We start from the raw sequence: 14,891 nt of genomic DNA on the forward strand, positions 1-14,891 counted from the left end.
TGAAATATTCGCTTCGAAATTGTTCACAGAAAATTACTATTCTCTTCAAATTCGCTTCGAACCAAAACACCACTATTTGCACATGGCTGGAATAAAAGCTTCATAACTATCTCAAGCATTACGAAGAAGCTATGCTGCTGTGATAGGAGAATGCGGCTGTATTAGAAGGTTGATTCTGCAAGAAGCCCATTACAGTGGCATTTCAAGCTACACACCACACAGGACCCATATGGGCTGTGCAGAAGATACTTCAAATTATTTTCCTTAAAGGGTGCTTTTAATCCTTTCGCGCACACTGGAGACCCAAAACCACTCCTACCAACAGTTCAGTTCAGTTCAGAATAACTTTATTGTTTCAACCAGCCCCCCCTACCTGCACTCTCCGGCACGGCACGCAGGCCTCTTGCAGCATCACTTAAATTTAAGTGATCCTGCGGCTGCCAGTTGGGTCAGTTCCTTTTGCACCCTGGAATCTGGGCTTCTTAATGCTTCATTCCATACTCTATCATATAAGTAAAAAAAACAGCCACAACATTATCGACAACACATGAAGGAGCATCTGTGACCTAAACAGCTTACAACACCGAAATGGACCTTGGTGTGTCTTGCAGCAATACTTTTCCATGCTAAAAAAAAGGACAGCCCAAAAGGATGCAAGACAAGATGAAGAAAGGTAAGGTATAGTGCCCCTGCTGTGCCCTCTTATGTATAGTCGCACATCCTTTTGTTTTGTCTATTCTTTATCATGACACAGTACCAACTCGCATAGTTCTTAATCTTACATCACTACAGTTCAATGGCCCCTGAAACTGAATGTGCGACAGCCCTAGAGCATGTGCTACACACAGAAGTAAACAAAGCATGCTCTTTTCTTCTAACTACACAGTGTGGCATGGCACGGCATGCTATAATAAGATTAGACCCCTAGTTTACGCGATTCCACGAGAAAACGCGGATTTTAGCATTTTTCGCAGAATTCTTTGTTAGCAGCCCCATCCTCTTTTTTGATGATATTGTGTTTGCTGACAACAATAGAAATGATAGAATGATGGGAATTTGATTAATTTAATCACCTGAATTCACTTCTAGAGTATAGCCAGGTAACGTTCTGTCAATGCCTTTCTTCTTTCTTTATTCAATTTTACCCCGCTTAGCCAGAAGGCGCTATAGGAGGGGGGTTACAATGATGAAAAAAACGCATCTTCATACATACAGCACACTTGCTGACCTGAAAGGCAATTCCATTCACTGATAGAACACATACCAGCTCCCCCATCCGCTCAAGCAAGCAGCACATGAAGCACTGTGGCTCTGGCAGCAACGCGCTCACATCATGGAACAACTCACAGTACTGATGCCTGTTGAAAGCGATACTCGCACGAATATGATGCAAGTTTTTTTTTCTTTCTTAAATCATCTGCTTCAGAAAACACCGCCTGCCATAACTGGAACCGAGCTACGAATATAACGAATCTTTTTTTTTCCTATTTGAGATACTGATAGCAAGCTCACCCATTATGCTCCTGAGATGGGAGAAAAAGCCAACTTCTTGAAAACCTTGGGATATTGAAATGAAGAGCACGACATGCACTAGCAAGAAATAGTAGCTATAAATGTGCAAATGAGGTGGCGTGAACTGTTGAAAAAGAGAAAGCAGTGAAACAGCCATGAGGCGTAGCAAAGGGGAAAAACAGGTGAACAGGTACAGACTGCGTAAAACAAGTCACAAAGAAAAAAAGGCAAGGCTTCCCGCGGAATGTTGCACTCTTCGTTCCCAGTAAAGGGAATTTTAAAATATTCCGCCGCAGAAAATTAAGGTTTTTAGAAATGTGGCTTTCAAATCATAAAAATTGACCAAAAATTCAGTTTTAAAAAGTCGGTGTGTTTATTTGTAAGACTAATTTTCTATGCTGTCATAAAGTTTCTTTTCTTGTCAAAACCTCCCGGAAAGTTCTAGAAAAGAAAATTGTTTTATCAACCACGGTGGTGAATGTTATAGAGGGTAGAAAAATTGGTGTTTTTTTCAACGTTAATACCTTTGTGACATCACAACTAATCACCGCTGTCTTGTTATTTCATTGCCTTCAAACCTAGCTCTCAGCTCGACTCCATGCTATGAGCAATGACATAAAAACAAATGTTTCAAGGTATCACCATAAGACTGCCACGTGTCAGCGTATCAGCATTAGTCTTCTCAACCAGCTGCAGTGGCTCAGTGGTTAAGGCGCTTGGCTACTGGTCCACAGTACCCGGGTTCGAATCTGACCGCGGCGACCGCGTTTCCATGGAGACGAAATGCAAAGGCGCCCATGTACTGTGGGTTAAAGATCCCCAGGTGGCCAAAATTATTCCAGAGCCCTCCACTACTGCACCTCTTTCTACCTTTCTTCTCTCAGTCCCTCCTTTATCCCTTCCCATATGGCACCCTTCAGGTGTCTGCCAACATGTGAGACAGATACTGAGCCATTTCCTTTCCCCAACAACCAATTTGATTTCATCTTCTCCAGGGTTGCCTCTAGAATCTGGCGGATTCTACGAGGGAGCCTTTGAAGCAATGTCGGCTCTTAAAATTGGTTGGCTGTGCATGCTCAATTAAATAGAGAAGGAGCTAGTTTTGGATTCGGACTACTGCGATCATGGACCAATGCTCCTTTGAAAAGAAGCAAAGAACGGCGCACTGTATCATCACTGTCATGATCATCGTCAGCCTGACTACATCCACTGCAGGGCAAAGGCCTCTCCCATGTCTCTCCAATTAGCCCTGTCCTTTGCCAGCTGCGCCCGCTCTATGCCTGCGAGTAAATTTATCATGAAGGATGCCATGGGCATGCATCTGAGCTCTTCAGGCTTCATTAACAATGTGTGTGCATAAAGTGGCTTGATCGGTGGATGCTATGGATGTGCATCCTATCCTAGCTCTTCGTGCACTGTTGCTGGCATGCAACAGCCAATTTTAAACGCCTGAACCGGACACAATGCACAGAAAGAAGCAACCAAGAAACACTGCATTAAAATGGATGCCAAAGACTATGAACGTGGAGCCTTCATGAGAATTAAATGTAGCGGAAAACTTTGAATACTTTTTTTCCATAGTATTGTTTTTCTTGCTAGTTGCTCATTTTGTGCAGCCAAATTTTTGTGACTGTTTCATTGATTTTGACCCCATTTACTTCAATGAACTTTAAGAAGCACAGTGCAGGTCAAGACGTTCTTTGGTTTTCAATTTTATTAATTTTAAATTTCCTGCATGAAATTTTCTTCTCAGTGGTCCACAGACACTGCATCACAAAATTTCAAAACTGGAAAATGTGTACTTTTGCAATAAAGAAATTCTAAGTATGACTTGACCTGTAGCATGCCAGTATAAACACAATGAATGTTAAACCAGCCTTCTGCCACATTCTGTTAACTCTGGTGGGTTTTCACAAGAGTCAAGGGGAAAAATAAAGCTGAAAACAATGTTCTTGAGATATAACAGTGAAATTATGTGAGGGCAGTCACAAAATTTTTATTATGTCAAAAAATTTAATGAAAATCCATCACGAAATAAAAACTTTCTTCTAAAAGCAGGACACTGGTCTTAGAAAAAAATTTTGTTAATGAACTCATGAAGATGAAATCTTCAGGAACATGTGTTTCTGTGTGCTGATTATAAAAACATAATTTAATTTAATGTAAACCGATTTCTTGAGTACTATTGTAATATGTTATGTAATTTTCTGCAAAGGGCTTTCAAGAAATTTTGCTGCAGGGAACTTTTTATAATGCATCCCTTTAATTTCTCTTGAAATTAAGGAATGTAATAAGGGTAAAATTATCATAGCAAGGTATGCTGCTGGGCGAGCTGGTTTGCAGATATTTTTGAGACATACAGCGCTGGCAGATGAAGGATGACAAAATCTGAAATAAAGTTGTTAGTTCAGCGCAGTTGTGTGCATTCCCTCTCATTCTTCACCTGCCAACACTGCATGTCTAAAAAATTATCATCCTGCCTATCACAGAAGTTGGTTATAGGATTTTGAAGTTGCGACTTCAGAAATGGGAAGTAAATTTTGTTTCTGAAGTGGAAGCTTCAACACCCTGTAACAGAACTTCTATGATAGGCAAGATGACAATTTTACCCTCACTGCATTCCTTGATGTCAAGAGAAACCAAAGGCATGCATTTCAGCAAATTCCCCGCATTGAAATTTTTAAAAGTTCTTCACAAAACACTTACCTAACATATTACGCAAGTACTGAAGGAATTGGTTTACATAAGGGGTGTGTGAATATTCGAAATTTCGAATACGAATTGAATATGTTTGATATTCGATTCGTATTTGTATTCGAGAAATTGATATTCGAGAATTTCCGAATATTACAAAATGAGTGTCCAAATAATCCTGAAAAACCGATGTTGCTTTTATTGTTGCAGTACTGGAGTGCACATAACTATAGCAGGAAAAGGTGCCGACTGACGACATATGCATCAGATGATAAGAGCCCATGCAATGCAAGCTTGCTTTCTACTTTATGCTGTTTGGCACGTGCCTACATTCTTTTTGATGTGTACCAAGCGCTACTTTTCCTCATGATATGGTACTGTATCACTAGCTGCCACAAGAGTCCGACTGTTGCAAACTGTGATACAGACACTAGGAGGGTGACAAATGGTGCAAGCCCCTGTTGCCCTGCACACGTGTATGCAGAAACTGTTGCCTTCTTACAGAGGTGCATGCTACTGACTGAAAGGTAAAAATTCAGAGCTGCCAAGCCAAACAATGATGTAACAGTACTGGTTTTGCACTAGGAATCTGCGCCAGGCAGGCAGATTAGCATTCAGAAGTGCGCTACTATCAAACATGCACCAGGCAATCACCTGGTGTTCACCACCCTGTATACCAGTTAACACTCACTATCATGCAAAAGCTGAGCATACTGTGGCACCGAGTTTTCGGAAATTGCCCATGACAAGCTTTGCACTTACTTTCCCTCGCGGCCCACAGCTCTGCCAGGCCGAACGAGTCCCATCAGTGAGGAAGTGAGCATTGCTTTCATTTGAAGACACAGTCATGGCCTTGACGCAGTGGCCCCACTTGTCCAGCAAGGTTGCAGGACCCCCATGCCGACTTTCAGAATCCAGAGACCTCTTTTTGCGAGAGCACTCGCCAGGGTAGCCTCCGTAGGTTGGCAGTGCCCCTGCAAGGAATCATGCAGTCAACATTTTCAACACGCACGCACGTATACACACACACACTGCACGCACGCGTGAGCAATCAAGTCTACATCCAATGCACAAAAAGAGCTTACCAACTCTGGATATTTCATTGAAGGGATGTTTGTGAACCTGATTTGTCTTGAAACACCGTTCACAGAAGTTGTAGTTCCTACAGAAACGGCACTTGAATCGAGCTCCTACTATGGGACAGGCTTCACATCCATCACATCTGTAAAGTCAAAGGAAAAAAAAAGAAAAGAAGACCTCCGTTGAGCACCAGAGCTAGCAACAGCATTCCTTGAGCCAGTTATGCCAAAGGACAATAGTATCAGCAGTATGGAAATGGCTTGTAGGCAATGGCTTGTGCCACAGGGCCAGTGATAATAATGCCAAGGGGAGGCAGAGGACCACCCCAAAATTTTTGATGGGCTGCACCAAAAAATTTGCCATTTCCTTCATAGCCAAACGATGAGTTTCTGGTATAACTGAACATCGTTTATCAAGAGCTATGCCAAAGAAGCATCAAGACTACTCAAATCTGACTCCTCCCACATATCTCCGTGCCAACCCACTATGAATATACTGGGGCCATCCCTGCATAAGACACCATGTAAGATAGCACATGAGAGTTGAGACAAATCGATTTACACATGCAGTCAAAAATTGTACACTGTTTCACCGCATGTAATTAAAACCTATAACTACCGTAAACACCGAAATATAGGTCGAACTTTTTTTCAAAAAACCGTGGCGAAAAGTAGGCCCCCGTCTTATATACCGGTCATTGCTGGAAAAACTACGAAGTCTTGCAACAATGGGCGGCTGAAGTCAACAGCCACCATCACCACCAGCAGCAGTGCAGCGTGGCGACGTTAGCGGCGTTCTCGCACCACCATTTTGCGTTTCCGTAGTTGCAAAGCTATTTTGGTTAAAGGCTGCTTTTTCACATTTTGTTTCAAAATTTCAAAATGAACAGAAGCCAACGGCAATTCACCATTGCCTTCAAGAAAAACGCGATTGAGTATGTGGAAGCTCACAGCAACTTGGCGGCAGAGCATGAATTTGGAGTATCCGAAAGGAGCATTCAGTACTGGCGGAGGCAGAAGCTGCGTATTACAACTTGCAGCAACCAGAAAAAAACATCATTTCGTGGGTGGACCACAGTGTATCCAGAATTGGAAGGAAAGGTTGTGCTGCGTGCAAGATCCCTGCCTGTAACTGCCGAATGCATCCGCGTGAATGCGGTAGAGATCGCGCATGCCTCTAGACTCACAAGGGCGCAATTCAAGGGCTCGCCATTCTGGGTGCGGCGATTCATGAAGAAGAAGGGCTTTGCTTTACGGCGCCATACTTCTATGTGCAAGAAACAAACATGCGGGCCGATGGGCACGCGATACTGTTGCAGAACTAGCCAGGTGTAACATTTAAATGAAAATAAATACTGCCACCATTGTGCAACTTGTTGAGTTGCATTTGTTTCAAGGTAAGGATGTCTTTGGGTACTTTTTCCACTGAAAAAGATTTTTTCCATTCTTAGAATTGGTTAGTTAAGGGTCGACCTATATTCTGGTCCGACCTATAGTCCTGTTTTTACGGTAAGTACCCTCTTTGTCGAAAGTGACCAGGCAGCATGGTTTGCTTCTCAGTCATATAGCAGAGCACTTATGACACTCCTCTAGTTCTTAATCTCTGTAAGATAAGAAGAATCCTTGTTCTTACCATTCTAGATTTTTTTAATCCTTAAGGAAACCATAAGGGATCCATTATATCAGGGACAAGCAAACCATGCATCCTGGCTACTTTTGGCAAAGACGGTACAGCATATTTATGTCGCCTGCCATTGTTGCCTTTGTCACCTTCATACAATATTTTTCATAAACGCACAGAATGAATCAATGACAGTTTCCGTGAAAGATTGAAGATAAAAAGTGCATTCAGCTGCCTTAAAGAAGACTAAGTTGCCAGATTTTGAAGCAGTACATATTCAAGGTAGCAGTGGCCCTGGAAGGCCCTGGATAGCGAGAGAAGATTAAGAAAAGTAAAGCTGAACTTACACAATGTTTTCATGGATGATAGAAACACGCTCCATTTCAGATACCAGTCCCATCCAATTTGACTGTTGTGGAAAGTCAACAGTCACATCGCGACCGTTTCGGCTGACATCTACAGAAACGTAAAGATAGACACAAAAAGTTGTGTTCTGCTTTCAGTGAGATAAAAAGACAAAGACAAGTTGCAAACTGGTATTCACAACCTAAACCATTCCAATAACTAAAAGAACATTAACTATACAGGACACTTGATTAAAAAATGAAGCTAGAGACCAGCCAATGTGGCAGCCAGTTTACCTAAATCCCTACTCTTTGTTTCAGAGTTCTAATGCAACAGTGTCAACCGACATGCGTCACCACCGAAACTATTGTGGACCTTTCATGATCTCAGGGCTACAGTTCTATGCCAAAGCTGAATTTCCTTAAACTGGACATGAAAAGGTTCACGAGAAAAGATTCAGGAACCCAGCTAGCAAACCAAAAACATCTAAAGAATATTTGATTCTGTTGACCAAGACTAGTGCATGCATTCAGAATAAAAAGAAAGAACAGTAGATGCAGGAATGTCCAAACAAGAGTGTCTACACTTTTTTTTAATTTTGGAGGGAGGCGTTTCAAAGAGAGAGAGAGAGACCTGCCAGCAGCACCCCCCGGCTTTGTCTCGGTAGACTCACTCAATGCAGAGCACTCACTGGTGACCGTGCCAATGCTGGAGCGTGTCACCGAGCCCCACTTGTACTTTGGCTGGTTGACAGTGGGCCGCACGCGCACCCGGTCACCCGCACGCAGGGCTGGTTGTGGCTGCGGAGCCGGCATGAGGCCGGCTGGGGATGTGGCCGACTGCTGCGACTCGCCGAGCAGCTCTACGTGGATGTATCGCACCCAGTATACACTGCCCTTGTGCTGCCAGTCAACCAGCACATTCAAGTCGTGAAGGCCATCATGGTCCACCTGCGACATATTCTCATGGCATCAGCACAGATCACAAATCAAGCACATACCGTTGCGCTCATGAGTGCTCATGTACCTATATCTACTGGTATGACAGCAAGCTGATAGAAACATAAGCTCTAACATAAGTGAGTAGCCTCCTCTTTTGCACTTCACTAAAACAGCAACAGTAAAACAGACCACACTTCAGAGAGCCTTCAAATGCTCAAAAATGAGAACTATGTTGCGGTTAGAAGCTGGAGCAAAAATATGTTTGAAGTGCATGAGACCAGGTGTCTTTCACGCCACCAAATGCGACTACTGGCCTTTGACACTGAGTGGCAAGCAGTACTTACAGCATAATTCCTACAAAGCTACTTTCATGAATGGTATGGAGAAAATATGCTGCCTGCACAAAATATGATGCCATTTTCATCCACGGTACTGAAAAAACTAAACATGTGGCCAGCAGTTTCACCACAGTTTTGCTCTAACCGATATAAAAAAAATTGCTTCCAGTTGCAGCTAACTACCTTCTTTTCATGTCACACAACTGTGACCATGGTGCACACTAGTATGTACTAGGGGACTGTGCCCCTCACCCTCCGTTACATTCAAGTTTCAGCAAATAATTATTCCTAACAGACCCTTTATCCAAACTAAGATTCAGAAATGACATCTATGTGAAATTAAACAATTTAGCTGTCCTTATGAGTTTGTCAATGAATTCTAGCTATCTGCATTTATTTACTCTAGAGGGCTCTAATTTTCCAGAATCTTTGCACAATCCTTCGACGTTCCAGCAAACCTCATGCTGCAAATTTCAGTGAGGTAAGCTACAGAAAGGACATGGGAAGGCTGTTGAGCAGTTTTCAATACCAAGGAAAACTGAGCTTGGCTGGGCAAAGAGGCTGCACACAGTGCTTGTCCTACTATCCATGGCAAACAGGCGTTAATTAAAAGCAGAGCACTGAACATGGGTTGCTATTCCCTCACCTCCACCACACGACCGATGTCGCCTTCATGGACTTCCTCGTATGTTCGGCAACAATGAACTAACATGCCGGGTGCAATGCGGTTACGGACGTAAACGGCATAATCGTCATTGTTTGTGAAGTCTGCTCTGCAAAGGTAGCCTGTGCTTGACGCTGCCTGCAATAGAAAGAAATGACCACTGTAAGATTTATGGCTGATGAGAAAAAATTTCCTAAATTTCATAAAGGTCAAGAAAAAATTATGGCAGTGAGGAGCCATGGTCAAAATGCAATGCATTTCATGCTAGAAAATGATCGAAACATCAACGATTCTTCTTTTCTGAAACAAAATGGCTTTGATGAACAAAGTGAACAGAAGACTCTAACCTGATATCCTCAGACCTGGACTTGTTCAGAAATGCACAGAAACATGACGAAATGATTCTAAGGTCGTCCCTATGGACTTCAAATCAAGTACGGTAAACAAAAATTACATCATAATTAGTTCCTACTACATGCAGAAATCAGGCAGCAGCACTAAAGCTGGACCAACTGGAACACTTGAAAAGTAAGGACACAATTTCAATCATACCGTATTTACTTGTGCAATGAACCCACTCCCATAATGAACACGCCTTCCATGAGATTCTGCGATTTTTTAACCCAATGTAAAAAGCGTGCTGCTGACCTTCAGGACAGGCGTTTAGCATGCTCACGTTATCTCGCTGCAATTGACCACCACTCTCGACTATTGCAAGATCATCAGATCGCACTGTGATACAGCAAACACCTTTTGAAGCTAACAATGCTAAACATCAGCTACATGAACGGAATGCGAGTGACATGGGTGAGCAACTTGTTGACCGTGCACTTTTGTTTAGACAGATAGATGACTGGGTAGGCGGACGGATGGATGTATGATATGAAATTTTGACTCTTACAAAATTATCTGTCGACACTTTCTTTTCCCCACATAATGAATGCTTTCCCAAAATTGTTGAGCGGATTCATTACGAGAGTAAATGTGATAGTTGCACAAAGAATGGCATGATTGCTGCTACACGGACAAAAACAGCCAACAATGATCAAAGCTATTACAGTAGCCGACCGATTTTTCGGACCACAATAATTCGGACTTGTGCGGTATTTCAGACCTCGCTGAGGAACCGTCACACACCTCAGGGGAATATGTTCATTTTCACGTCCAATATTTCAGACTCTGTAGAGTGCACAAGTTAGATTTTTGGAACTAAAATAGCAGCCAACAATACCGCGAAGATAGATTTTTCGACCGCAAAAATTCATTTTTTCAGCTTAATATTAGGGGTGTGCGAATATTCGAAATTTCGAATATGAATCGAATATGTTTGATATTCGATTCGTATTCCTTCGAAAATTGATATGCGTGAATTCCCGAATATTCGAAAATTCCCGAATACCCGCCAGCGATCGTATACTATGCATACTTTCATAAATTCGACTGTGGCAAAACCACAATATCTGGGCAAATTAGCCGATAATCGAGTTAAAAATTCCAGGAAAACAATACAGAGAGCTTCCTTCTCTGCCGTTTATCACGCGGACCGACCGCATCGCGACGCCGCAAGGCCTCACCTCGTGAGAATTTCTCCAAGTGGGCTTTCCCACATATCACCCATGCTGCGAACAAGATGGCTGACGGCCCGCTTCGAGCAATCGCAACGCGAAATTGCGCTTTTTTTTTATCCTTCGGTAATACGTTACATATTTAATGCACACATCCGAAGAATGCATCCTGTCACCTACATAATTCTCCGAGTGTGACTTCAGCCGTTCCGTTTTGTAAACAACGCTATGCGGGAAAGCCTACTTGCGAAATGGCGCGGGAGCCTCCTGATGGGGCGCGTCGAGTAGTCACAATAGGGCAAGCGATCCTGACAAAATCTCGCCTATTGCATGGCGCATTGTAACCTGCACACCTCTTTAGCGGGCGTGACGGCAGGCGTGGCAACATGCGGAAGGCCTCTGTCGCTAGGGCAAAAAAATAGCCTGGCTGCGTAGTTTCGGTTTCTGAGCTTCACCACTGCCCCGCGGCAACTTCAAATGTCGGCCGCCGCATTCGACGATAGTCCGATCCCAGCTCCGCGCGGCTTATTTCGTTTTCTTTTTTAGAAATCGCCTCGCCGCTCCGATGCCAGTGTGTGTTCCCCGGCCCCTTGCTTGCATTTGTGTTGTTCTTCCAACACTCCAAAACGGGTGGCTCGTCATGGGCTTACAGGTGTTAGCGCGATGGAACCGCCTCATGAGACCTTACTGCATCTTCAGCATTTTCGGCAGCATTCTTTTTTACTGGGGGGGGGGGGGGGGGGGGGGCAATTTTATTAACAGAGGCCTTCGGATGAACCGGGCATTTCTTCCGGTCCCTTGAACTCCAAACGAATGAGGTTTAATAGCCATCACGTTATTTTTTTGTTGCCAGTATTGTCATTTTATGGATTTTTTTTTTGCATGACCGCATTATAGTTTGGATACTGTTATGCTGTCTAATCAAGTAGTATACATTTCTGTGCACATCATGTTTTTTTATATGGTACTGAGGCAGTCTAGTTTTGTTTATTTTAGTTGCAAAGACCATACACTATTTTGAAGAAAAAAAGGGCAACAACGTTTGCTTGTTGATCGTTTTCCGAAATTTTTTTTGTACTGAACAGGTATTCGATATTCGATTCGATATTCAAAGCCATTTTTTCTTCATATTCGTATTCGATTCGCATTCGAAAATTTCAATATTCGCACACCCCTACTTAATATAGATGCGAGTGGGCATTGCTGTCGCAACCAACAAGCTATCCGCCGCTGTGAAAGGCGCCATGTTAGATTTAAACGGAGTCAATCGGACAGACTGGCTTGGATAGGCTTGGCTGTTTGTTCTTTATGGCTGCCACTTGAGATAATGGCATGCTCATCATCCCCATTGAGATGGACAACAAAGCGCCCGATCACGTTGAAAACAAAGCAGCTGCAGGGTCCACCGCAGCTTGGTCAGCGCAACCTGCGGTGCTGGGGAGGTGAGAGGTAGGCGGGGGGGGGGGGGGGGGGGGGGGGTGCATTCGGAGGTGCTCGCTTTTGTTCCGAGTCTTCCTGTGGATTACCTCTCTCAATTTTCATGAGCGTCGTTGCCCATAGAAACGGACTGCTCTTGCTTTGTGTGGTGCATGCATTCGTTCGCTAAATGACCTGTGGCCGCGTCGCACTGTTTGGTATCGTAACATACAGTGACCCTATTGTGACGCGAGGTGGTGCGGACATGACGAAAGCATGACTGTGGCTCAGATAAAGTCTAGTACTATCACTTGCAAGCAGTACATGAGGAGGGGCGAAGTTCGTAATTTTTAGAGCTGGTTTTCCACAGAAAAATTCTTTTTTTGAAGCTTACGGATTTTTCGGACTGCACGATTATTCAGCTCAGACCATTTTCCGGGTCCTGCAGAGTCCGAAAAATCGGTTGGTGACTGTATAATCTCAACAAAGGCATAACTTCAGGCCTGGGCTGCTGTTTGACTGCAAATTCACTACAGTGTTTGGCCATATTCTCACCAAAACATGCAGTGGCCTAGCATAAATGGGACTGGCAGCTAATTTACTTTGAGCTAATTGAAAACCCAAAGCCAATATTAATTGTATCATACATCAAGGTTTGTTAGCTTGTCTAGAGCTATGGCTGGATTAAAACATGTAATGCCCATTTCCTCAAATCAAGACACTATTACAAAACTCGTCATCCTAAATGAGCTCACTGTTTTTCATAAGTGCTGTCCCTATCCTGCTTAGCTATTTATGCTCTTCATTTAGGTGTTGCATACCCACCTCTGGCAAGGAGCTGGAACCCTCTGCTTCATAAAGGTCATCTGAGAATGAATCAGACTCGGAGCAATTGTCAAGAGATGTTATGCTTTCATCGTCTGACACACCAGGAACTTCATCCTCATGCTCCAGAAGCCAGGATACGACGGCCTCAGGGCTGGGCATCACATGGAAGGAGCCAGCTGCAGACAGTAAAAAGAAAAAAAGAGAAAAATTAACACAGGCAGTTCATTCATTACTATCAGTCTGTGAGCTTAAAAGAAAAGAAATTTTTTTCGAACTAAATAATGACCTTAAGCAATGCACTTTCTTTTACAGTGCAGCTGTTAAAGGCATGTTTTCTGGTTTTGTGGCATTGCTGGCGCAACATAAAAGAACAAGCAAAGAGGCAACGAGAGTGACGCTGTGCCGCTCTCCTTGCTACGAGTTTGTGGCAGCCTCTGGGTGCAGCAACACAAACTAGCATTAACGCCGTTTGTGCCTCTGTGCATAAACAGTGCCATTTTGCGGCAGAATGAACAGTGCAGTCAGCGCCACAAATAGCTGACAATGAATTTCATATTATACAAGCATAGTTACTGGCGATCAGTTTTTTTTTGTGTGTGTGTGTGTGTTATCTCTCTCTGTAACCAAGCCCATTTACTATAATGCCTCTGCCAGTTTCAGTGTACGAAAATAGAATGAATGCTGCACTGAGATAAGAAAACGAATCCAGTAGAAACTGTACACAAGTGGGTTTACCACAACAAAATGCTGCAGCAGCTAATTCAGATGGTCCTCTTGCGGGCTACAATAAGTTTTAAATGCAAATAATGAACAAAGATTGCCTACATGAAAATGATCACTCCAAAATTATTATTGTTGAAGGTATGAATCTTGCATCAGTTGAGTTTTACTTTGCCCCGACACATCACAAGCTTCCAACAAAGGGATGGTTACATATAAATTATCATGCAAAAAGTGATTCTTCATCTATCGGCCAATGCAAGCTGCGCATCTTAATGAAGTCGGACACTGTGTACGATAGCATGAAGTCTTTGGCTAATGCAGGTTCCATTATCATAGTCAATGTGTACTGTGAAGGCATTGAGAACTTAATTTTGGAATGAGGTTAAAAATAAATATGTGTCACTTCCTTTTTTACCATACTCTTCAAACAACTTTCTCACACTATCTGCATTCCAATTCCCATTAACTGAGGGGTGCTAAAACACATGCAAGCACCTCACACATACCCAGTGCATTGAGAGCCACGGCCACACTGTGCCTGGAGAAGCCCATCTCCACAAGCTGTTGGACAATAGGCACTGATGCAGGAGCAGCTGTCATTGGGCCATGGGGCGTGGACAGAGAAGAGCGTCGAGACGAGGACCCTTTAGATTTCGCCCTATGTGACCGGCCAGCAGCTTGCAGGCTAGCTACGCTATCATTGCCATAGTGGTCCACAGCAGCACCGTCCTCACTCGTGGGGCTGTCCGCCACTGGTTCGTGCTCTGCTGTGTTGGCGGCAGTGGACTCAATTTCAGCCAGCAGCTGGGTGGACCGCTTCTTGCGTGTCCCCTCAGCTATCAGGAACTGGACAAGAGCAATGGCTGCAGCCTGGGGAAAAATGGATGGATGCCATCCAAAGGAAAGTCAGACGACCAAGACTGTGAGGGTCTAAAATGTATTTCCACCCTTAACAAGAATAAAAGTCAACGTCTTTCACAACCAACAACCTGATGCCCTTGTCAACAACACCCACACAAATCATAATCCATCAGTTTTCCGTGTCAAGGCATTAGCATACAGTCAACGTAGCACCAGAAAATTTCCTTTACACAACTCTTTGTAAAGGGCATAGTAACGTGCACATAAAACTTCCCATTCTAAAAACGAACTATGAGTGCAGAGT

At 43.5% G+C, this 14,891-nt stretch overlaps 1 protein-coding gene across 1 annotated transcript in view; it reads right to left on the minus strand.

Annotated features, from left to right (window-relative positions):
- The window catches only part of HERC2 (E3 ubiquitin-protein ligase HERC2), a 132,545-nt gene that overhangs the window by 38,367 nt on the left and 79,287 nt on the right, over positions 1-14,891 (minus strand). The window contains exons 42-48 of the mRNA XM_077662361.1: positions 14,233-14,596; positions 13,001-13,179; positions 9,177-9,332; positions 7,925-8,201; positions 7,254-7,362; positions 5,292-5,428; positions 4,969-5,180 (exon numbers count right to left, since the gene is read on the minus strand). Of these exons, the coding sequence (XP_077518487.1) occupies positions 4,969-5,180; positions 5,292-5,428; positions 7,254-7,362; positions 7,925-8,201; positions 9,177-9,332; positions 13,001-13,179; positions 14,233-14,596 (1,434 nt within the window). The remainder of the gene's footprint in view (positions 1-4,968; positions 5,181-5,291; positions 5,429-7,253; positions 7,363-7,924; positions 8,202-9,176; positions 9,333-13,000; positions 13,180-14,232; positions 14,597-14,891) is intronic.

This window comes from Amblyomma americanum, chromosome 4 (genome assembly GCF_052857255.1).
Source record: "Amblyomma americanum isolate KBUSLIRL-KWMA chromosome 4, ASM5285725v1, whole genome shotgun sequence".
NCBI classification, from domain to species: Eukaryota; Metazoa; Arthropoda; class Arachnida; order Ixodida; family Ixodidae; genus Amblyomma; species Amblyomma americanum.